At 35.5% G+C, this 25,595-nt stretch overlaps 1 protein-coding gene across 6 annotated transcripts in view; it reads left to right on the top strand.

Moving 5' to 3' along the window:
- Positions 1-25,595, top strand: part of TM2D1 (TM2 domain containing 1) — a 139,974-nt gene that overhangs the window by 35,217 nt on the left and 79,162 nt on the right. Inside the window, exons 5-7 of one of the 6 annotated variants that reach the window (XR_013827442.1) lie at positions 2,248-2,321; positions 11,598-11,690; positions 14,922-15,046. Coding sequence is in view for 5 of the 6 variants with exons in the window: in XM_079915658.1 (XP_079771784.1) it covers positions 2,248-2,321; positions 20,558-20,788 (305 nt within the window). In the remaining variant the exon portion in view is untranslated. Of the gene's footprint in view, positions 1-2,247; positions 2,322-2,679; positions 3,530-11,597; positions 11,691-14,921; positions 15,052-16,952; positions 19,645-20,557; positions 21,303-25,595 lie in introns of those variants that run through there. The other 5 variants (XM_079915660.1, XM_079915659.1, XM_079915658.1 and 2 more) reach the window with 5 other exon arrangements.

The raw sequence follows: 25,595 nt of genomic DNA, 5'->3' as shown, positions 1-25,595 counted from the left end.
TACAGCAGATATTTATTAAACTCTTACTTTCTGTCACGTACTGTTCCAGGAATTGACTTGAATAAGACAGATAAGAACCCTGCCTTTAAGAGTTTACATGGCATAGGAAGAAAGAGAATGAATGAACAAACCAATGAATGATTTCTGATCAGCACCATGACGGAAATAAATAGGGGAGATGTGATAACAGTGCTGGGGCTGCTACGGGGAGCAGCATGCTGGGTTACAAAGACTTCTCTGAAGAAGTAGCCTGAGATGAGAAGAGCTACAGGAAGAACATCACTGGAAGATGGGATGACAAGGGCAAAGGCTCTGACATGGTTACATTTTTTTCATAGAGTAGCAGTTCATTAAAGACAAACTTTTTTTGACCATTCTTAATATTCTTTTTGTAAACAAGTTGAAGGAAGGGAAACTGTGGTATTTCCAAAATGCTCTGTGAAGAGGGATACATTTCAGAAATAAAATAAGTGAGTGAATGGATATAGTACATATACTGAGTGAGTGGATAAAGTTCCTTGGGCAACTATAGTAAAATGCAATGAATGAAAAAAATAATTAAAGGAGTTGTTATGTAAGATAGTGGATAAAAAGTTAGGGGTCTTTAGGAGACAGAAAAGCTGAGAAAATCTATCTATTCAACAAATATTGAGCATCTACCATGTGCCAGGCAATGTTGTAGGTAATAAGGACACAGAATTGAACAAGACATATAAAAGACCCTCCCCTAACAGGGCTTCCATGAGACAGATAGTAAACAGTATAAAATATTAGGTAGGTAATAAGTATTTTGAAGAAAACTAAGTGCATAATTTTATATAGTATCTATATTTTAAGTTTTAATATCATTTCCAACATGTGTTATCGCAGTACTTAAAACATTGTTCTACTGTATATCTAATACTAATAAGGGGTGGTGGGGTGGGTGGAAATCATCTAATTTACCTACATATTTCAGCCTTTTTTATGTATTTCCAAATGTGTGCAAGAGGTGATCTCATCCAGTCTTACAATTTTAGCTGATATATATTTGTAGTTGATGCTTAGAACTACCCTTTCACGAACAGTCTTGCTTCATACCATTTTTATATCTCAAATGGGATATCTGGAAAGCAGCTCAAGTTTAAATATAGAAGAGAGATTACTCATCCCACCCCCACCCCCAATCTGCCTCTTCTAATTTCATCATTATATTTTTGTGTTATATCATTGTATATGTCCTAGATTCTATGCTCTATTATCATCTATTTTAGTACCTTAACTTTAAGGTTGGAACCAAGGACAGGTGTATATAGCTCACAGAATTGTTGATTTTGACTATTGGGCTAATAAAAAACATAAGATGCTTAGGGAAAAAGTACAGTATAGGATAACTTCAAGATAATTGGGTTACTGATAGAATTTTGCTGTTTAACTACAAGATCAGTGTTTTTTTTCTGATTATTTTTTCTGTGCCTTGACAGTCTGTCTATTTGAACTTTCTACTGTAAATGCATATTAAAATTTGGATCCATAATGTATTAACTCTAAATAAATAAATAAGGATTTTAAGACTAAAAGATGTGCTGTAACTCTGGTGTAATGAGATTTAAAGGTTTATTTTCTTAGAAGTTTTGTAAGATTACAAAACTTTTCTCTTAAGTTTTGTAAGATTACATTGAGTTTTTATTTCAGTTCTTATTATTTATTTAAGTGAATTAATTTTTTTTGGCTTTTCTATGTAGAGGGCCCTTTAAACTTTTCTCATATTTTTAGGTGAAGATTTGATTTTTTTTTAATAGTGTTTATTTATTTTTACTTGTTGACAGTTTGCTTTATTTATTTATTTATTTATTTATTTATGGCTGTGTTGGGTCTTCGTCTCTGTGTGAGGGCTTTCTCTAGTTGTGGCAAGCGGGGGCCGCTCTTCATCGCGGTGCGCGGGCTTCTCGCTATCGCGGCCTCTCTTGTTGCAGAGCACGGGCTCCAGACACGCAGGCTCAGTAGTTGTGGCTCATGGGCCTAGTGCCCTGTGGCATGTGGGATCTTCCCAGACCAGGGCTCGAACCCGCGTCCCCTGCATTGGCAGGCAGATTCTCAACCACTGCGCCACCAGGGAAGCCCAAGATTTGATTTTTTTTAAGTGTTATTTTTATATTGTCGATATAAAGCATTTGTGTTATATGTAATGGTTTATTGGGAAATGGAAAAGTTTATTAATATTTATAAGACTTTCCAGGTTGTAAATGACTTTACCTTCTTTTCTAGGTTTGTTAAAGTTTTGCACTGTAGGATTTTGTGGAATTGGGAGCCTAATTGATTTCATTCTTATTTCAATGCAGGTAAGTTAGTTTCAATCTAAAAGATGAACTACTTTTACATTCAAATTTGCGTTCTGTGATATGTATGTTAGAAAGCAGTTAGGAATGCTTTTTCAATGTTTCTTCAGATGCTAGATCTAAAGGATCACGGCCATGTTTTCAAGTTGCATTTCCCAACCTGTGCCAATTAGCAGTTCTAAAAGACATAAGAGCTTCATTAACAAGGATTCTGTGCTCTAATATGATTTGTAAATGTGAGTTCAGCTGAGTTATAGAGATTTCTTTACTGGAGAACTCAGAATCTTTATAGTTTGTATTATGAATCTCTAAGTGGGATTGAGGTTATATTTCAGGCTTATTGTTTCTTTTCCTGTTACAGCCACATTGTCAATTACTATAATAGGATACTGATGGGAATCTGATATTTACATATGAATATGTGGAGGCAGAAACAAGATTTTTTTTGCACTGGACAGGTACTCTATACTAGCATTCTCTTGGTTGCAAATTGTAGAAACTGAAATGCAGCTAGCTTAAGCCAAAAAGGGAAAAGGAATTTCTGGGCACTCTGTGGAAAATCTAGGAGAGGGGCTGGTCTCAGGCAAGACCCAATTCATATAATCAAATGATGTGTTCAGGACTCTCCTGTTCTTCATCTCTGCTTCTCTGTGTTAGCCTCGTTTTCTCCTGCTGCAGTGGTTTGTGAAATGCTCTTCTTACGCGTTTAAAAGTGCCACCAGATGTTTTCTATTAAATTATACTGAACTGGTTGTGGTTAACTCATGAGGATTCTTAAAGAGATGAATTTATCACAACAAATGTCACAAAACAGCATTTCAGTAAGCATTTATGGAGCACCTAATGTCTTCAGTAAATGTGTCAGTATGTATTTAGATTATCATCAGTTTTGCTCTTCTTTCTCAGACAGTATTTCCACTCCTCAATTCAGTCTGCTTGATGTTATCCTTATGCTTTAAAAGAAAGTCAAAATCTAGATTTTTGGTAACATACTGTGAGGAGGGGACCATACTGTGAGGAGGAGGCAACATATGGACCAATAAGATATCAGAATTAAACAAGGAAAATATTTGGTTTTAAAGTTGGAATTTTCCTGTCTTTATTCATAAACATATGCCTAACCAAATATCCTGCCTTCTCTGACTGTGGTACAGGCAAGCAGGCATGAAGAGGCTAAGGTACTTGTGCACATATGCTTGGAAATGGGTTTCTCTGAGGATCCAAGGAATTTAATGTATTATTGGGATTCTTTGAGATATACAGAATTCCACATCTTTAAAACCCAACCATTTAGTTAATATTTCACACTACGTTCTTTCTTTGATGATGTCAGTGCTTTGTAGCTTTATTTATGTCAAATTACAGAGCTTATTTGATTCAGCCACTATTTTCTAGTACATGTATACCTAAACTTTTCAGAACTAATAGTTCTTAAAGATCTAGAATTGAGACTATTATATCAACAAATTATTGAGGTAGAATTAGAATGTTTGAATTTCTACAGTATATTTCCCTAAATAAGACATTTTAATAGGGATGGCTACCTTAGACTGCTTTCAGATTAGGGGAAAAATAAATCATTTTTCAAAAGTAGCCAAATAAGACATGTATCCTTATTCTACATGTTGTTTAATATACTTAACATGTGATGTTGACTACATTAATTTTAGAGAATTTTTTTCAGCCAAATAAGTTTTTACTATAAATATCATAAACTGTTAATATTTTTGTCCTAAATATATTTTTCAGTTTCTCATAAACCTTTTACATTCTATCATCTTTTTGTTTATTCTTCTTTCCTTACTCATTCTCTCCATCCCCAGTTTTTTTTTCTTTTTGCCATTAAATATTATTCCCCAGTGAGTTGCAATGTTTTTCTTTTGGGCTGTGATCCCAGAAACATATTGTGCATGAACTCAAGACCTATAAAAACATACTTTGCTTCACAGTGTTTATAACAAAAATCCAGGAAAATCCTCTTTAAAAAAATAGGCCTAGTTATTTCTTTTATATATATATATATATATATATATATATATATATATTTTTTTTTTTTTTTTTTTTTTTTTTTTTTTTAACGGTACACAGGCCTCTCACTGTTGTGGCCTCTCCTGTTGCGGAGCACAGGCTCCGGACGCGCAGGCCCAGTGGCCGTGGCTCCCGGGACCAGCCGCTCCGCGGCATGTGGGATCTTCCCGGACCGGGGCACGAACCCATGTTCCCTGCATCGGCAGGCGGACTCTCAACCACTGTGCCACCAGGAAAGCCCCTATAATTTTTTTCTAAATTTATTTATTTGTTCTTTTTGTTTTGTTTTGTTTTGGCTGCATTGGGTCTTTGTTGCTTCGCCGAGCTTTCTCTAGTTGTGGTGAGCAGGGACTGCTCTTCATTGCGGTGCGTGGCTTCTCATCGTCTTGGCTTCTCTTATTGAGGAGCACAGGCTCTAGAGCGCAGGCTCAGTAGTTGTGGCGCACGGGCTTAGTTGCTCCACGGCATGTGGGAATCTTCCTGGACTAGGGCTCGAATCCATGTCCCCTGCATTGACAGGCGGATTCTTAACCACTGCTCCACCAGGGAAGCTGTAGTTATTTCATCTTTGAACTGAAACAATATAAAGTGTAACACATATATTATTAAAGTAAGTAAGCTTTAAATGTAGCTGTATTTACTAAAAACACTTTCATGAATTTAGCTGTTAGTAAACTTTTGAAGTTTCTTCTGTTTGTTTTTTGTTCTTAAAAAATATGCGGATGGCACTGTGTGAATGAATGGTATAAAACAATACATAGAATTAATTCTTTTGTGTTTTCAACAAAATCTAAATCAGTGATGCATGGATAGCATACAGTTTTTCAATCATAGGCAACCATTGTATATAACTATATATAGTTGCTGTATATATAGTTATTCATAAGGCAGGTCTGAAGATTTTAAAATACTCATTGTTTTGTGCTTATATTTATATATATCATGAAGGATAGATTAGATAATTTGGTCTTTTATCAGAAAAAATATGAGAATATTTGATTTCATTTAAATCTCTTTTCTCAGTCACACAATGAATAGTTTTAATTATACCAAAACAATTGATGTGTATTCCACCAACAAAAAGGAAAGAAAATTGATTGTGTTCAGTGGAGACAAGACAGCCACAAATCAGAAACATGAAGATGGGTACGGGGAAAATGGAAATATGCATTGGAATGTAGAAAGTTTTTGAAGGAAGTATGTCAGGGTTCTTCGTGACAATTTTAAAAAATTCTATGCATTGTGGAAGAAATTACTTTTATTTTCATTCCTATTAACATTGCAGACACAACATTGTAAAACAACTATACCCCAATTTAAAAAAAAAAAATTGCAGAGTAGATTCCTTAAAGAACTAATAACTATATAAGCAGCAAAATACACAAAGCAATGTAATCTCCAAGACATTTTTTAAATTTTATAAATAAATTTATTAAATATCTCATTAGTTTGGCATTTAATATATGTAACTCATTTTAGCCCTGGGTTATATACTGCTTTTGTATTTTTTTTTAACTTTTACACACCAGGTTTGATTTTTCACACATAAATTTCTTGAGAAAAAAAGATTTTTATTAATCTCCTGTAGCACTAATAGTATGCTCAACATAGAGTATGCTCTCAAAATTTTGCTGATTTAAGCTGAATGCAGTATACCTTGTGAAAAGTGTGGCTTTGTGCCAATTACAGGGAAGATGAGAGGCTGAAAATCATAGTTTAAAAAAAATGATTGCTCTTCTTTAGGGCTTTAAAGTTCTAAATTTCATGGGTCACTTGAGAGGTAATGAACAAAAATAAAAGTTGGTATGATAAAGTAGAAATAGGTATAAGTTGGGGTCCGTGCCCTAAAGGAACTTAGAATCTTACCCTCCCCAAAGTGGTGTGAGAATAACATCCCACTTATAATCAGAAATATGTCCTTTGGAACTGCAAGCTGAAAATAAAAAGTTATCTTGATTTTATCTTGTTTAACTTCTTGAATTTTACTAAAAATTTTAAAAGCCTAGGCTTTTCAGTTTAGAGCATAAATAAGGCTCAGGTTAATAGGTTCACTTCTGTGTAAGCCAGTTTGTTTTGTCAAAGGCATATCCTATGCCCTTGCTCCGTGAAATACATGCCATTGATCAAAAGTACTAAACATGTAATCACCCTAAATCTATTTCCATTACTGGAAAAGTTGGTCAAAGTCCTTGATAGTTCACTAGGTGTAGGACAGCAATATATAAAAACTAGATATCAAGTCTTTCAAATAGTTCTCTGTATTATTTATTTAACCCTGGTGTGATTTACTGGGGAAATGAACTGGAAAACGGAGGGGAATGATAATTTGGGTAGTCTCTGCTTTGTCACATCATCTCAATTAAGTATCAGTAGATTTCACTTAGTTCACTTACCTGTGGGCGGATTTTTATTTAGTGAATTAAAGGAATGTTCAAAAAACAAAGTAGTCCTGAAACTGAGCCCAGCGCTGTGTTTTCCTGAGGAGATATGATGCTGAATCCTATTCATTTCTTGAGGAATGATGTTTATATTGGTCATTAAGGATTAATACTAACCAGTCTTTAAATCAGATGAAGTCAGGGGATCTGAATGTGTAACTTCTGGCATTGTGTGGGAATTTTGGTGCTTAATTAAAATGTGACAAATTAGATGTTTTTAATGGTTTTATGTTAAAATTAACGACATACAGAAGTCAGCTCTGGACACAAACATGTAATTTGACTTTTAAGAGAATATGAATTTACTTCTTTGGGGAACTGGGGTGGACACAGGTTGCATCATTATCCTCTAATTGGAGGCAGCTGTGTCATTTTACTTTTTACCAAGTCTTCAGGAGATATGATCTTGCATTCTTTTTAATTTAATATTTGCATTCTTTATATGAAGAAACTCATAAGTGGATTAGATAGAAAAATGGTACATTGATAGAGTTGCATAAAATGTTAGCTTTTGCCCTTCACTCCTGAATTCACTCATAACGTTTTAAAGGTATAAGATATTTGAGTTACTTAAGCAGTCTGACTTCAACAACAAGGCAGTGCCAGTAAATGAGGGATCACATCTGTTGATAAAGTTTAGGTGTTAAAGTAGTTACTGGTAACCATCTTTTTTCCTTTAATTTATTGTTACTAGAGTGATACTTAAATATATACAAACAAAAATACATTTTCCACTAACAAAATCAAAAGTTTATATATTACAAACGAAACTACAACACTGTTAAAGTTCAAATAAGGTAAGCTCTTTTTTGTGTGGTAAAGTATATATACAATACAAAATTTGCCATTTTAACCTTTTTTAAGTATACAGTTCATTGGCATTAATTACATTCAGAATGTTGTGCAACTGTCACCACTACTTCGAAAACTTTTTCATCACCCAAAACAGAAACTCTGTACCAATTAGGCAGTAACTCCCTATTTTGCTCTCCCCCAGTCCCTGGTAACCTCTAATCTACTCTGTCCTGAAGAATTTGCCTACTTTATAGATATTTCATATAGTTGGAATCGTACAATATTTGTCTTTTTATGTCTGGTTTATTTCACTTTGCATAATGTTTTCAAGGTTCATTGATATTGTGGCATGTTTCAGAATTTCATTCCTTTTTATGGATGAATAATAATGTTCCACTGTATGTATGTACCACGTTTCTTTTATCCATTCATCTGTTGATGGACACTTGGGCTGTTTGCCCGTTTTGGCTATTGTAATAATGCTGCTATGAATATTTGTGTATAAGTATCTGTTTAAGCCCCTGTTCAATTCTTTGGGGTATGTATCTAGGAGAAGAAAACTTTTACAGAAAGCTAATTGAAGAAAATATTTTCATGACCTTAGATGGGTTAAGTCTTCTTAACCAAGATCTCAAAAACATAAACCATAAAGGAAAAAAAAATCATTGAATTTGATACATTAAAATTAAGAAATTCTTTTCTAAAAAGAATATCATAGGCCAAGTTAACAGTTAATAGACTGAGTTAAAGAATACTAGCAACAGGAATTGATATGTGGAATATACAAATCAACAAGAAAATGATAGGGAACTTAATAGTTAAATGAGCGCCATAAACTAAAGATGATTCACAAAATCACCCAAATAACTAATGTGTAAATAAAGAGACTTCTGGGCACTTACCCCAAAATACTCATACTCCTGTCCACAAGGGGACATTGTACAAATATGTGTCTTATAGCACTGTTTGTGGTAGCAGGAAGTTGGAATTAACCTAGATGTGTACACTAATTGGAGAATGGATGTATCTTCTGTAACACTAGGCAACAATTACAGGCACTTTCTTAGATGTACATACAGCTACATGGAAATGTCTTAAAATCTTAGTGTACTGTGAAAATCGTTTGAAATTGAACAAGATCCACAACAGTATCACTTGGATAAATTTAAAATGCATATTTATTCAAAGAACATCACATGTTTTTCAAGAATAAATATGTTTCCAAGTCATATACCCAGTTAAGTATATGCCCATTATTTGTGTGGTGCCTGTGGGTGGGTGAGTGGGATTATGGAGAATTATAGTGGAGATCAAAGATTAAGAACAGGAAAACAGGAAATTTGATGATCACTGCTTAACATTCTTGACTTTAATGTGTACTTCTAAAGTTTTCTGATTTACTTTTCTTGCTATAGACTTTGCACCTATAGAAAAGCCTACTCCTTTAAGTAAACAATTCAAGATTTTTTGCGTTTAGGCTGCAAATAAAATTTCATGGTGAAAACAATCAGAAATGAGAGGAAAGGAGAAATTAAATTTCACCCAGTTCCTCCAAACCACCACCAACCATCTTCACAGAACAAAGGTGTGGTAGGACAAAAGATACGTCAAATCCCTGGAACCTGTGAATATTATCTTACTTGGAAAAAGGGTCTTTGCAGATGTGATTAAATTAAGTATCTTGATATGAAGAGATTATTCTAGATTATCTGGATGGGCCCTAAATCCAATGACAAGTATCCTTATAGGAGACAAAAGATTAGACACAAACACCCACACAGAAAACAAGGTGGTGTGAAGACAAAGGCAGAGATTGGGGTGATGTGGCCATAAGCCAAGCAATGCCAAAGGAGCACCTTAGAATGGATTCTCCCCTAGAGTCTCTGTAGGTCATATGACTGCACTGATAACCTTGATTCTAGACTTCTGGCATCCAAAACTGTGAGAGTAAATTTCTAGTTTTAATCCACTAAATTTGTGGTAATTTGTTACAGTAGCTTCAGGAAACTAATGTAGACAAATATGAAGTTGTTTTCTTGTGGTTTTAGGGCTTCTCACACAAGAGATGTTGACACCCTTTGTACAAAATAGCTTCCCACAATGTAGTGGCCCTCCTGTTTTCCCTCTTGAAGACCTGTAGTAACCTCTTGGTCCATTAATTGTTAAGTGGTCTTTCTTTTCCCAATAGATTTCAAAAAATCTGCCCTAGCTTATCAAACAAATACTTCATGCTATAGAATTTGGCTTCAGGCTATTTCGTAGGAGAGAAATAAACACATAATTTTAGGTTTCATACTCTATTGTCAATGAACAAGTGGACATAGGCATATTTAACTGAGTAAAATATTTCTCAGTATGAGATATTTTTTAAAATTTGTAGTTTTATATTTAACAATACAATAATATACTTGTAATAATTTATATATCGTATATTAACGCATATATGTGGAACCTAGAAAAATGGTACAGATGAACCGGTTTGCAGGGCAGAAATAGAGACACAGATGTAGAGAACAAACATATGGACACCAATGGGAGAAAGTGGGGGGAGTGGGGGTGGTGGTGTGATGAATTGGGAGACTGGGATTGACATGTATATACTGATGTATATAAAATTGATGACTAATAAGAACCTGCTGTATAAAAAATAAATAAAATAAAATTCAAAAATAAATAAAGTAATTTATAACTGGCACTGTATTATACATAAGTGTATAATATAGATGCTTAAAAACAGGTTTAATTTTTAATTTTGGTGAGGGAATATGGACTTAAATAATTGAAACCTTTACAGCTGATAGTTTTCTTAAAAATTAAGTAGGGAGAGCAGTTTCTTCTTTGCTGGGATAGTTGATAGAAAAGGATGTTGGCAATACCTTGTAGAGTTGTTTGCATTTAAATATCAGTCAAACAAGATATAAAATTTAAAAGTACCATACAGATTCGTTTATTCTATTCCTCAATTTACAGCTAAGAAAAATGGAGATCCAGAGAGGATTAATCCTACAACTAGTTATCGACAGTTTTCTCTTCAAGATTTCCTTTCTGTCTAATGCTTTACCACACTGACTTAATTTGGTTGTCTTTGGAGCAGGTCTTCAAATTGTTTTAGCAGAGAATAGCAACTAGTGCTATGCTTTGGTGATCTGGCAGTGGTGTGTAGGAGGCATTGAAGACAAGTGCATTATCTGGAGTTTTGGCTATGAGTAACAGAAACCTCAATTTAAATTGGCTTTAATAACGTGATAGTTTATTATATTATATACCAAGGATCTGCAGATATGGTAGTTCTAAGATTTGTTAATTTAGAGCTTAAAGACAAAGTGAAAGATCCAAATTCATTATTCCCTTTATAATGGGAATAATTCCCTCCTTCCCTTCCTTCTCTCCCTCCTTTCCTTCCTTCTCTCCCTCCTTTCTTCCCTTCCTCCTTCCTTCTCTTTGCCATCTTCAGTTCCTTTGGTTAGCACCACTTGCTATGTAGTTACTTTCAGAGGCGGAAAAACATCTCTTTTTCTCACACACATATCTTCTTAAAAGCAGATAAGCCTCCCATTGAACTTGTCTCATAGATTATTATCTCATTGGTGATTGATTACATGCCCAGGCTGAACCAAACCCGTGGAAAGAGGATGGAATTACCACCATAGAACTAGGTGTTGAGGAGCCAGAATTACATAATTTGAGGGGAAAGAAATGCTGTAATAAGATTGCTAAATTAGATACAAAATTGGATCATGTATTAATAGGTAATTAAACTATAATCTTTGGGGCTATTTTCTCTACAGGACAGGGGAAACAAGACTAAAAGGACACCGTATCATTTTTCTATATGTTAACTGGTAATGTGACAAGATTGTAAATCATCTGGGTCCTAATCAATTTTTAGTTAAATAGTTCTGTTTCCTGAGAGTCAAATGAGCTGCAGGTGGGCTTATTAGAAATGCATGATATTAAAAGGCCATCCAATCTTATATTTTCCTTATTTCCAACTTCTGAATACTTTTTTTTTCAACAGGGATAAGTGAGATTGTCAGAGGAGATGGCATAGGAAGAAAAAAATAATAGGACAAAAGGCCCAGTTCCAATCTGTGCACATATTCCAAATTAGGCAAGTTTTTACCATATGACTTAACTTACTTCTACTGGCTGGGCTTTCCTTTTTCTTTGTTTCCTTTATATGGTCTCAAAACATGTAAATTCTAGTCATCCATTCTTTTCTTTCTTTGCTTAATACTCATAGTAGTTTCGTCTGTGACGTTACCATTAAAAAGGTTTTAATTTATACTTAAATTAATAAATAACATTCATAAATGCCAAGACAAAGCAATTTGATCTTCGGAGGAAATCCCCAAGTGCATGACAGCACCTAGCATGGTATCTAGAACATAAGTGCTTTGTAAGTGTTATTTGAACATTAACATTTATAGTTCACTAGAATAAACTCCCTGTTGGCAGATTGTATCTTATTCCCTGTTCTGTGTGTAATGCCTAGCACAGTGCATAGACTGTAGGAATTAAGTATTTGTTGAATAGTTTTTAAAACCAAATTTATTTTTAAAGTGAAGAATGCGCTACAGCAGTGTTCTTCAAACTCTGGTTGCATAACCCCTAAAAGAAAATTTTTTTTAATCCCTACCCTTTGCATGTTTTAAGTTGACATTTAAGTTTTGTCATAAGTTTAAATAGTTGCAAAGGATATAATTTCTAGTTTGCAAATATTGACATATTTAAATAAAACTGTTACATCAATTTTAAAATGTATCCAACAGAGTATAAATACCATAGAATTTAAAATATCATTGACTTTAAAAAGACATGAATGAACCCTTCACTATTATAATTTTTTTACATTGTTTCTTTTTCTCCTTGAATTTTTATTTCTATTCCCATTCTCCAACAGAATTTTACCCCAATATGTTTCTTTTAATCTTTTTTTAAAATTTAATTTAATTTATATTTGGCTGTGTTGGGTCTTTGTTGCTGCACGCGGGCTTTCTCTAGTTGCGGCGAGCGGAGGCTGCTCTTCGTTGCGGTGCGCGGGCTTCTCATTGCGGTGGCTTCTCTTTTGCGGAGCACAGGCTCTAGGTGCGCGGGCTTCAGTAGTTGTGGCATGAGGGCTCAGTAGTGTGGCTTGCGGGCTTAGTTGCTCCGTGCCATGTGAGATCCTCCCGGACCAGGGCTCAAACCCATGTCCCCTGCATTGGCAGGTGGATTCCTAACCACTGCACCACCAGGGAAGTACCCCCAATATGGTTTTTTTTTGTTTTTTTTTGGTTCTTCATTGTTCTACTCGGTATATTATACACTTTAAATTTTATTAGTATTGCCTCTACTGAAATTTTCACAAACTCATACAAAATAGAAATTTCCTTAAAATCATCTATTTTTATCATTAAAATAACCTCTCTACAATGTCTTGAGATGTTCAATACCATGAGAGTTGCTCAACCAAGAGCAAAGAATCAAAGAACCTCTCTTCTGTTAGAATGCAACATGGCCAGTCGACTGGTTTCCTATGTCAGGTCTTCTTTAGAAAAAAAAAATGATGAATGTTAGCTTATTTTAAATATAATTTCAGGGCATAGTTTTGCTACACATTATTCTATTCAAGTTGAAGAAAGAAGAAACTTTAAATAGAAGTAACTCAGATTTTAAACAATGCACATTCATTACATACAAATTAGAAATATATTTCTTTTTTTTTTTTTTTTTTGCGGTACGCGAGCCTCTCATTGTTGTGGCCTCTCCCGTTGCGGAGCACAGGCTCTGGACACGTAGGCTCAGCGGCCATGGCCCTCGGGCCCAGCCGCTCCGCGGCATGTGGGATCCTCCCGGACCGGGGCACAAACCTGTGTCCCCTGCATCGGCAGGCGGACTCTCAACCACTGCGCCACCAAGGAAGCCCCTTCTTTTGTTTTTTTTTTTTAACATCTTTACTGGAGTATAATTGCTTTACAATGGTGTGTTAATTTCTGCTTTAAAACAAAGTGAATCTGTTATACATATACATATGTCCCCATATCTCTTCCCCCTTGCATCTCCCTCCCTCCCTCCCACCCTCCTTACCCCCAATATGTTTTTATGCTTGAAAATCTTCTACTGATCATATCATTCATTAAAATATTAAAAAATGTTCTGTGATTTCTGGATTGAGTTGTCATTATAATTACTGATATACAGTTGATCAAAATAGCATAAACATGTTACAAATATTAGCAAATTATTTTTAAGCTAAAAGTAAAATTTTACTAGGGCTGCATCTTTTGAACAAGATGTGACAGAGCATATTTTTGGACTCTTGATTACAAGAGATTTCCTGAAATCCAATATTTTGAATTATCCCCTTCTTTGACACATCAGAGACTTTTATACCTCATGGCAATGTGCCATCATAAGATTCAGGGTGTGCCTTACTGTAGGTATGCTTTACTGTTGTCAAGTTGGAGAAGGGACCACAGTGAAAGCAAAGAAGTGGGCAGGGGACCTAGCATGCTGCTTTTAAGCCTAGTGTGGTATCAGGTGGATCAGTTTTACAAAGAGTATTTACTTGAATTAAGGCTCTCAAAATGAATTCCCTTGAAACTATCTGGGTCTACATATACCTTAGTAAATCCTTGTGTACCCCTAAGGCTACAGTGTGAAGATTATTATCTTAAAGGATAATAGAGAGATCATGTTAAGTGAATTGTCACAAATGTGATTAAATGGACAAGATTATTGTGATTAGCTGTGATTAGCATGGATGAGCTTTTTTTTTTTTTTTTTAATCTCTTCCTTTTCCTTTCCATGTGGTTCTGGTAGGACTGTCAGTCATCCTGTCCCATCTCCCAGAGGGATCCTGGCCTGGCCAATATTAATCCTATTACCCTGGATTCAGTAATTTGTTCTGCAACAGGTGTAAAAACCAAGCAGATCAATGAATGTTCTTCCCTGAAATTGTTATATAAACACTGAGGAAGAAAATTTAACTTTCTTTCTGTTGGGAGCTACTGAGCTGTGAAGATGTGTATCTGGAACTGTTGGCAACCAATTGAGGGTGCCTGTCTGTAGAAGGAAGGTAGGCAGAGCTACACGAAGAGGCAGGGGTGCCAAACCAAGGGCCTTGTGGGGCATGGAGTTTCAGTCGTTGAGGCCCTTAGTTCTGCAGCCCTCTTGATTCTGTGAGCTTCCCCAGTGTGCTTTTCAGCTACATGAGCCACAATTACTTTTTTTTGCTTGAGTTAGAGTTGTATTTCTGGTGCTACTGAAATAATTGTATTAACACCTAAGAAAAGTAAACTCAAAGTATTTTTAAAGTATCTTTTGTAAAATGGGTAATTTGGAAAATTTTCTCTTCTAGATTGTTGGACCTTCAGATGGAAGTAGTTACATTATAGATTATTATGGAACCAGACTTACAAGACTGAGTATTACCAATGAGACATTTAGAAAAACGCAGTTATATCCATGAATATTGTTTAAAAGAAACAGTAAGTGATATGTATATGTAATCTTAATTATAGTATATTATCTGTATAAAATTATGATAATTTGAGAACCAGGGGAAATTTAAGAGATCATCTAGTATTGTAAACCTGTCTTTTTGCTTATCAGGAAAGGCAGGTCTCTAATCTTTTTTTATTGTTTTTTAAAATTTTTATTGGAGTATAGTTGCTTTACAATGTTGTGTTAGTTTCTCCTGTACAACACAGTGAATCAGCTATACATATACATATATCCCCTCTTTTTTGGATTTCCTTCCCATTTAGGTCACCACAGAGCATTGAGTAGAGTTCCCTGTGCTATACAGTAGGTTCTCATTAGTTATCTATTTTATACATAGTATTAATAGTGTATATATGTCAATCCCAGTCTCGCGATTCATCGCACCCCCCTTCCCCCTTGGTATCCATACGTTTGTTCTCTATGTCTCTGTCTCTATTTTTGCTTTGCAGATAAGATCATCTATACCATTTTTCTAGATTCCACACATATGCGTTAATATACGATATTTGTTTTTCTCTTTCTGACTTGCTTCACTCTGTATGACAGTCTATAGGTCCATCCATGTCTTGCAGGTCTCTAATCTTCTATAAAGCATTTTTGTATATGCTCATTGCTCCTGCAGTTCTCAATTCAGACTGTTTCTTTGCAGTGAATATAGTTAAAGGACAAGGTTCACAAGAAAAAAATAACATCAAAGCAAAAAGATATCCCATAGTTTTATCTAATGGTTATGATGAAAGTATGTGTTATAGGTGATAAAGCATATCTTTTCTACTGTCCATCCTTCTTAGGGTCAGTATGATCCTTAAACCTCCTTCTCTTTTCCTAAATCTGAAAGTTGATAGAGTTTCAACCCTGAACTACTGTAAGTACTTATTTTAAGCTGAAGTTTGGCCCTGCCCACGAGAATTATTAATTGGCCTTAGAACTGTCTAGCAGCTTTCCGGGAAGACAGAGAGAAACATAGGCTGAATGTTTTGGCCACAATCATAATCCTAGGATTTTTAGTTGACTCTATCTCAGAGAGTGCTTCTAGAGTCCAGGAAGGGACTAGGCATTCATTTTCTATGTTTAATGTATAAATAGGATATGAAGTATAATTTTGCCCTTAGGGTAGATTTTTTTCTTTTCTCACAATAAAATTATGGGATATGCTTTATAGTTATTGCCATGAGAGTTGAATGGTGACAGGCCCTTCCTGTTAAGATCTGAGGAACGTATTCAACTCGTTGTCCAAAAAGTTCTTCAGATCTTTTCTTACAAACTATAAGAGTCTCTGTGTTTAAAATTGAAATGAAGCATAGAGATCCATCTGCCTCTTCTTACTAGGGAAGAAATTAAGACCTAAGGAAGTTGAGACTAAGGTACACAATCAGTGCAAAACTGAATCTAGAACCTAGGTCTTCTGTGCACTCCACTGGTTCTCTTCTACCCGCCCCCCCCACTAACTGCTTTGTTTTTTATTAAGTATCTTCATTTTGGAAATTGTCACTGCTACTTTATGAGAAGGGTTGTGTAGTTTTACATAACCTTATTTTCACACTGTAAATTGTTGTTTCTCTTTTTAAAGTATATAGATTGTTTTAAAACTATAATGTATAAAAAATAAGCAAATGTAATTTAAAAAACAATATCTGTAGCCTATCATATAAACATTTAATTAGGATTCCAGACTCAGATTTAAAATTTAAAACTAGAAGGGCCTATTGAGAAGGCATCTCTCTGCATTGTCATTCATATAATCTCCTACAATACATGCAGAAGTGCTCCCAGTGTAAGAAAAAAATGTCTTGAATAAATGAAGCATTAATATGTGTATCTATAAAAACCTCATTGGATTCTTTTAAAAGATTGTGTTTTAACATATTTCTTTTTTCTGTTTTAGGATTTGGGCCTCCTTGATTTTAATAGAGAACTCTCAGTGTGTAGATTTCCAGATTCTCCTTTTTCCATCTTCATATACCACTTTACAGATTCTGTTTAATTTTTTGTTGTTGCTGATGTTTTTGTTTTGTTGTCTTAGTTAAAAACATTATTCTGAGATTTATTTAATAGAACTTTGAGATTTATATGATAATAGTCTTTCTTAGGCTACTGTCTCTATGAGATAGATAGCTTATTACTCTGATATTAATGTGTTTTCCAAAGGCAAGTTGCCACTTGTCCCTTTCGCTTCTGAAAAATGAAAGTATGACTTACTCACACTTTTTAGTGCTTTATTATTAAGAAAATTGTCTTAAATGTTGAATGTTTCTGTCTTCTGCATTTTGATCCTTCAAAGCAATTAATCCATGGTGCGAACAAATACCATCTATATTGCCTGGGGCTGCAGTCTTGTATATGACAACCTACCTGTTTTTTGGAGCTTTCAGATCTGTCTTTGCCTTGGTATCCAGGGAGCTAAAGGTCATCAGAGAGTCTGAAACCTTGAGGCAACGCAGATACTCTTGGCATTGATTCAGGATTCTGAAGTGTGAACTTTCTCCTTTTTGCTTTGGGAGTGATGCACTAGCTTTTGGTGGACCAGATGCTGACTCATCTAGCTCAGTGCAGTTATATTTGAAGCTGGATGGACAAAGTGGGAACACCAACCAGATGATTAATGTCTTCCATCTGTTAGCACTGCCTGGCAGATGCCGGCACAAGTGTCTTAAGTGATGCACCAGTGTCTGGAGGAAGCAGCACCTGTATGTTAGCACTAGTTTTTCTTGCCGTGTTTCGAAGGGTTTTAAGAAGATGGAAATACATGAAATGCTATGTCCCCAAAATACTGTCATACTCTTACTTTAGTAACAGGCATACCAATTTCAAAATTACTGGGATCTGGGCTTTTCAAAAGTAAAAAACATAATTTTTCATCACTCATTTCACTCAAAAATATACAGTATAGTACAGTTAGCTTCATAGTATGTTAGTCATTCAGTAACAGCTTCTCCAGTTGATGGGAGATTATTAAGTATTGATATAAGAAGTGAATTTGGATTGATTCCTAATATACACCAGGAAGGGTCTCTGATTTGTTCATTAGTGAAAATACTGAGTGTCTATCATTTGGGAGGCACTGTTCTAGATTCTAGGATGCAGCAGTGGACAAAACACTAACATCTCTGTCCTTAAGGAGCTTATATTTCTTTGGGATCCACTTTTTCACAGTGATATTTTTGGCCTCAGTTAAGCTAGATGCCCATTTTCTAGTATTCCCTAGTTCCTTTTGGTTGCTCACAGTGCTTTGAAGTTTACTTACCTAAGCTCAGATTTAAAAGTCTGTAAGTTTCCACAGCTATGTAACTTCAATTACATGAGAAATACCTGCAGTCACATCTTGAAACAAATCTTGCTTCCTATTGTAATTGCTACAGTTACCTTGACCAGGTGGGAAGTCTGTTTCCAAGCAGGTGCTTCTCAAAAGTATTTATTCAAATAAGCTGTACTCTGAAAGAGTTTTTGGTAAAATCTAGAAATAAAGTCCCTTCACAGTACACTCTTAAACCTTTAGACTTAATTTTCACTATAGTTTCCTAAATTCCTAAAAATGCTTTCATTTTTCCAATTTGTGTAATTCCCTGTTGCCTAATACATGTAATTCTTTTACAGATGGTTTTTCTGTGTCTTTTTATTTATTTATTATGGGAATATGTTTAAAGCGTGTGAATACAGTTTTGTTTTGGTTTTGTTTTTTAGTTTCTTAGAGCACTATATTATTATGGCTATTTGTTAGTAGTGTGTGTGTAGGAATTATATGTTAAGGCCTCTGTATGAGATGTTTTATATGATAACCCTGATTTTAGAACAGTGGCCAAAATTGTAAGATGGATTAGCTCAGTCATTCCTGGGATTACTCCTAAACCCTCTAGAGTAAAATGGAAAGGATTCTTTCAGTTCTATAGAAACAGTTAGTGTTCTACAGAAGCATTTATAAATGGTACTACTTTAGCCTGAAAGGATTAATACCATTTCCAGAAGTACCTCTTTACCCAGGAAGATTTCTTACCTCCACTGTATTAAACTAAAGGACCTCTTTAAAATTTCAGAGATTCTGTCATGTCTATGGCCAGCATTTGTTCATGGGACCACTAGGACTCTAAGAAATATTAGTTTGGGGGTATTTTTTGTTTTTGTTTTGTTTTACAAAAACTTTCTATGTCTTTTTCCCTTATTTTAACCTAGATGCTTAAGGCTTAGTTAAGTATTATTATACTGATAGGCAGCTAGGAAGCTAAAATAGATAGAAACTAGCAAAAGAGAAAGGTTAGTTCTTAAAAAGTGCAAGTCTAAGATGTTGGTTCCTCTTTCTCATTCAAATACCTTAAATGTAGATAATTCCCCAGGGTTCTGGCACCTTCCTTCTTCCTTTCTCTCATTAAATCAGCATTCATTTTGCTTTTTTCTATTTACAAAATTAGTACAAGCTTAATGCATAAATTTTGGGGAAACACCAAAAAGTACAAAGAAAAAAATTTATTCCACAGCTCTAAGATAACATTGTTAATATTTTATTGTATGTCCTAGTAGTTTTTCCTTGCATGTATTTTCATTTTTCTTCACAAAAATGATATATTCTCCATACTGTTTTGTAGCCTGCTTCACATTGTAAATGTTTTTCTATTTCAATAGTCTTTTACAAAATTATTTTTAATGGCTGCTGAGTATTCCATTTCTGTATCATCATTTATATAATGATAAATAATGTTATGTGGTATTTAAGTTATTTTAATAAATGAACAATATATACATTTCTGATTTTTTTCTCTAGAATCGTCATTCTTAGTCAAAAAGTAATCATATATTAAAGTTTTTGCTACATACATACAGTCTTAGTTAACCAGGGTAATAGAGAAAGAATGAAATATAATAGCCCAAACCCAAACAAAACCACAGTCAACTCTTAATTATTCCAGTGCAGATGAACTGCGGATAAAATGCTGCAGGGACCTGCAACTACCCCTTGCTCTGCAGTTAGACCACTGCTTACCATGCTGTTTCCTGCTCCTCACATCCCACAGGCTGGAGAAGAAAAACCAAACTTTGAGAACAGGATAGCTGCTAGAGAAAGGATGCTGGCTGTGGGTATCGGGGAATGATAGCGTATCTGTTAGTTGGCACAGTGTCAAATAGTTTAATTATCTAACTGCCATCTTTTAGATGAGAGGAGGAGTGCTTTAAGGAGTACATCGGAAGCTCATTCATAATGGTATTTATTCTGAGCTGCTGAGAGGGAAAGAGGGAGATAAATTTGGAAAATAAGAAAAGTTGCTGATTAGAAATGAATGAAAATGCTATACAGCTCTGAGTACCCAATGGAGTCCTAGAATAGTACATTTGTAGTTGAGTTAATCATCATGGTACTCATTCCCATATCTTTTAAAATAGAGCCTAATATCTTAATTCTTAGTAAATGTAGCAATGCTCTTAAAGCTAGTCATTGTCTGATGATGAAACATTGGTATTTGCTATCTTAGAAAACAAATTTTTTTTTTTTTTTTTTTGCAGTACGCGGGCCTCTCACTGTTGTGGCCTCTCCCGTTGCAGAGCACAGGCTCCGGACGTGCAGGCTCAGTGGCCATGGCTCACGGGCCCAGCCGCTCCACAGCATGTGGAATCTTCCTGGACTGGGGCACGAATCCGTGTCCCCTGCATCGGCAGGCGGACTCTCAACCACTGCACCACCAGGGAAGCCCAGAAAATAGATTTTTTAAGAAAAAATATTTATTAAAAAATTAAGGCTTAAAATCTTAAATTTTCAAGATTTGAACTTGTTAAAATTTCCTTTTACTGCTCTTCATGTACACGATGTTAAGCTCTATAGCATCTTCCTAAAGAGTCACTATCATTATCCCCACTTTACAGATAAGTAAATTGAGTCCCACAAAGATTGAGTCACTTGCCCAAAGGTCATGAAATAAGTGGTGAAGCTAGGATTTAAACCCAGGTCTATTAACTGCTATACTCCTGCATTGTGATAGTTAGAATCATCTCATTCTTTGAAATATACTGCTAATGATTGTGTACTAGAGATTTTTTTTAGTATGTTGTTTAATGTTTTCAGTAAAGATGGAATTATCTGCCGATACTGAGTCTTTTTACTTAACAAATAGTTTGCTGGTTTAAAAAGAATTTATTTATTCAAACTTCTCAACTTTACATCATGTAAATGCCAAAATGTTTTATGAATATTAAAATGAGACTATGATAGAGCAATGATTATTGTCAGAACCTAAAGACTTTTCTGCTGTTACCTCATCTGACATTTGCAGCACTTTCTAGACCAAAGTCTGATTATGTTTGTGTGACAAGAGGAGAGATGTTAGGTAGGATGATACTGTCATGCTCTGCTTCGTCTTGCTGAGGTCGAATGAAGCTAGAGACACCTGTGCTGTGGGGTGGTGGGATTGCAGGTGATTTTTATTTGATGAGTTTTTCTTTCAGTTTATTCATCTGAACTTTCTAATTTTTCCACAATAAACATGCATGTATTTGACACCATAAATAATAGTATGGGTTAAATTAGAACAAAGAGCCCAAGAAAATTTTATTCTCCCCTGCCCTCCTCTTCAAGATACACTTATCCCGATTTCTGACATGATTCTGACTTTAAAGGATAGATGCATTTAAAAGAAAAAGGTAGATCTAACACATGATGTCAAAGGTTTTTCATCCAGGCAGCACAGTTTGATGGGAAAAGCACAGACTTCGGAATCAGATCTGAGTTTGTCTCCTGTCTTTGCCACTTGTTTTGTTACTGTAACTGTTCTGAGCCCTTCTGTCTTCATATAAATGGGGATAATAATATCAGTTAATGTTGAGAGGTTAAGATGACATAGATAATAGTCACCATTTATTAAACATTTTAAAGGAATGGAATGATGGCATTAGGCATTGAGGAGTGCCGTCTGGAATTTGCAAGGGGTTACTCACACCATCTGGGATTTGCAAGGGGTTCCTCACACTGGGGTTGTAGTGTGGTTACACCTTTAGTAAAATTCCAGTAGACTCAAAAATTCCTTTTACAGAAGGAAGGTAGGATGTGTTCTTCGGACATTGTTTACCTACATTTTTCTTATCTCTGTTATCGTTATCTCTCGCTACCCTGTGTAATAAGGGCCCAAAATGTCACTTTTCTCAAGAAAGTAGTTTTATTGGTACCTGCAATGCTTTAAGACTCTCCTTACTAAGGGAAGGCTGCAATGTTGCAGATTTTGTTTTTGTTGCTCTTTAATCTGAAGTTTTCTGGAGATATTTATCTAATAAATTTAGAAATGTTGCTATGAAGCAGCTGTTCAATCTACTTTCAGCCTAAATTAAGGTTAATTGCAAGGAATCGCTATGCATACAACAGAATGTTGCTTTTAACCTGTCAATGTTATCAGAATATGCCAAACGTGGAGATTAAAACTTGAAAAATGATTAAGGCTAGAGCTATTTGCACTGCATATGCCAAAGAAAAATGTTTTAGCAGAACACTTTAGAAAGTGTGTAGTGTTTGAACTTTTAATCATGTGAGCTAATTTTATATTTAAGAGGGTACGATTATGAAGGCTCACAGTCCCATCTTTGATTTTCAGATATACCTCAAAATTTGATGACTTATTTGAATGAATTATGAAATTCACTTTTATAGCACAAGAAAGAATGGCATGTCTTCTTTATATGATTTATGATTGAGTGGTCTGCGTGAGACACGACACAAATTGCTTTAAATAAGCGTAGCACGTCTTTAAAAAGGTGTTCAAAAATGAATTTATTGTTTATTAATTCTTAATTATTTATTGACCTACTGTGTCCCCCTTCTGCTCTTGCCTTCCTGCCTTCCTACTATATATTCTTCACACAGCAGCCAAATGATAAAAGTAAATCAGAACATGTCACTTTTCTGCCAAATCTCCAGTGGCTTCCTGTTGTGCCTCAAATATGCCAAATTGGTTCCCACCTCAAGATTTTTATGCTGACTCTTCCCTTCGCCTGGAGCACTCTTTCCCAGTTCTTTGCATGACTTGGTTCCTCACTCGTTCAGGTCTCTGCTCAAGTATTGTCCCTGACCATCCTTTCTAAAATACTACCCCAGCCCTCCACTGGTCACTCTCTGAATCCTGATCCTGCTTCATTCTCTTCACAGCATTTATTGCTACTGGAAATTACGTATGTTTATGTATTCTCCCTTTCCCTCCCCTCGAATGTAAGCTTGGTGAGGGCAGGGACTTTATTTCATCTATTACTGTATCCTCAGTGCTTAGAACAGTCCCTGGAACATAAAAGTCGCTTTAAAAAATGTTTTTTGAGTGAATGGGAACACTAGATGGGTTAACAGGAGTATAAATTAACCTGAGATTAAATAACCGTCTGCTTTAGATCATTTACTTTAGGAGTTGTCATGCAAGCATGGTTCTAACCCTAACTCTTGTCTCAGGAGGTGGGTGAGGAAATGAGTCTATGCTGATTTATTCATGTCCTCAGTGGTCCCAGTGCTTAGAACAGTGCCTGGCACCACATAAGAATTTTATAAACATTGAATTCTTACCTTGGAATGGGTAATTACTGGAGGTAGTTCTCAAAAAAAGACCAGCCAGGAGATTATTAGAAAGAATAGGAAGGAGTGGGCAGGGGCGGGCTACTCAATCACCTAATATGTGTCATATTATGATGTGTCATTATGTATCAATATTTTCCTGACCTGATTATCTCAGTTAACCCTCATAGTCACCCTGTAAGGAATTAGCTTCCCTTACAGTGATAAAGGTCTTTTATGCTATAGGTATAGATTGCCAGCCTCTAAGATATTAACAGGACGCTTTAGCTAAATAGTGTGCTCCTCTGCAGAACTGGGGCTAGTTTCTGATTCAACTTTTCACTATCCACCCACCATCCAATTATACCAATGGCTACACAGGGTAATGCTTTAAGCTCATGGACTTCAGGATCAGATAAATCTGCCACGTATTATGGACAAGCTCTTAGGATCTTAGTTTCCTCATTCTTAAAATGGAGATGTTATCTTCCTCATATGATTGTTGTAGGGTATTTCATAGTGTGTGGTGCATAGTATGTATTTAATAAATGACAGATGATTGTTTAAGATTTTTATATTTCTTATCTCCTGTAGTACTTATAACACTTCTGTAAGGTTAGTACTCATTTTATGCATAATGAGACTGAGGGTTAGAGAGATTAAATGGCTTGACTATCCTTACACAGCTAGTAAGCTTGAAACCAAGTCTGTGATTCCTAAGCCCATTGCCCGTTCTAATCACTACACCTTCTACCTCCTTATTAATCCCATGTGAGTGGACAACTGACCATAGATCTATTTCTTTTATAACTGCCCCCCTGGAGCCTTTTTTTTTTTAACCAAAAAAGAAGAAACAAAATTACAAGGGTCTAATGACTTCATTTTTAAAATATTCTATTGAGGTATACATAGAATGCCCAAATCTTAAGTATAAAACTTGATGGATTTTTCCATGTGTATACACCCACTTAACCACCACCTAGTTGAAGATAAAGAATATTCCTAGCCCTCCAGAAGGTTCCCTTTTACTCCTTCCCAGTCAGTATCTACCCCTTAGAGGTAACCACGCTTCTATGATTCTGTCACCATAGATTAATTTTGCCTGTTTTTCAACTTCATATGAATGGAGTCATATAGTATGCCCTTTTCTGTGATCGGTTTCTTTTACTCATCGTTATTATGGTGTAGTGTTACATTGTATGAATATGCCAAAAATTATTTATCCTACTGTTGTCAGTTTGTTTCCAGTTTGGGGCTATTATAAATAGAGCTGAGATGGACACTGTTACATTCTTACACATGTCTTTTGTTAGAGATATATTTAAAGCAATATGCCCTTACTTCTCTTGTGTATATGTGCAGAAGTGGAATCTTTGGCTTACAGTGTAGGCACGTCTTTAACTTGAGTAGATGCTGTCTAACATTTCCAAAGTGGTTGTACCAGTTGACACTCCCATCAGCAAAACATGAGAACTCCAGTTGTTCCATATCCTCTCCAACACTTGATATTGTTGTTCTTTTTTACATTAACTGGCTTCTACTTTTAAAGAAGATGGAATGTAGCTATCAGTGTAGCTTAAAGAGGAAAACAAGACTAACTGGTCTGGAGAATAATTTCAGTTCAGCATAGAAGACCCCTCTTACCATGAGGTGGCCCATAAAATAGATAGATAGGTTCTCTCTCTTAAGCAGAGGCCAGAGGTCCATTTGTTGTGGTCCATTTAGGGAGGTTCCCTGGCATCAAGAAAGTTTGGTTTATAAGACTTCTGTGGGCCCATCCAAATGTAACACTATTTTTTCTTAATTATTTATTTATTTTATTTTTGGCTGTGTTGGGTCTTCGTTTCTGTGCGAGGGCTTTCTCTAGTTGCGGCAAGCGGGGGCCACTCTTCATCGCGGTGCGCAGGCCTCTCACTATCGCGGCCTCTCTTATTGCGGAGCACAGGCTCCAGACGCGCAGGCTCAGTAGCTCACGGGCCTATTCGCTCCGCGGCATGTGGGATCCTCCCAGACTAGGGCTCGAAC

Source organism: Stenella coeruleoalba, assembly GCF_951394435.1.
Source record: "Stenella coeruleoalba genome assembly, chromosome: 1".
Taxonomy (NCBI): domain Eukaryota; kingdom Metazoa; phylum Chordata; class Mammalia; order Artiodactyla; family Delphinidae; genus Stenella; species Stenella coeruleoalba.
Note: the sequence above shows the minus strand (reverse complement) of the source record. Positions and strands in the feature narration are given on the sequence as shown.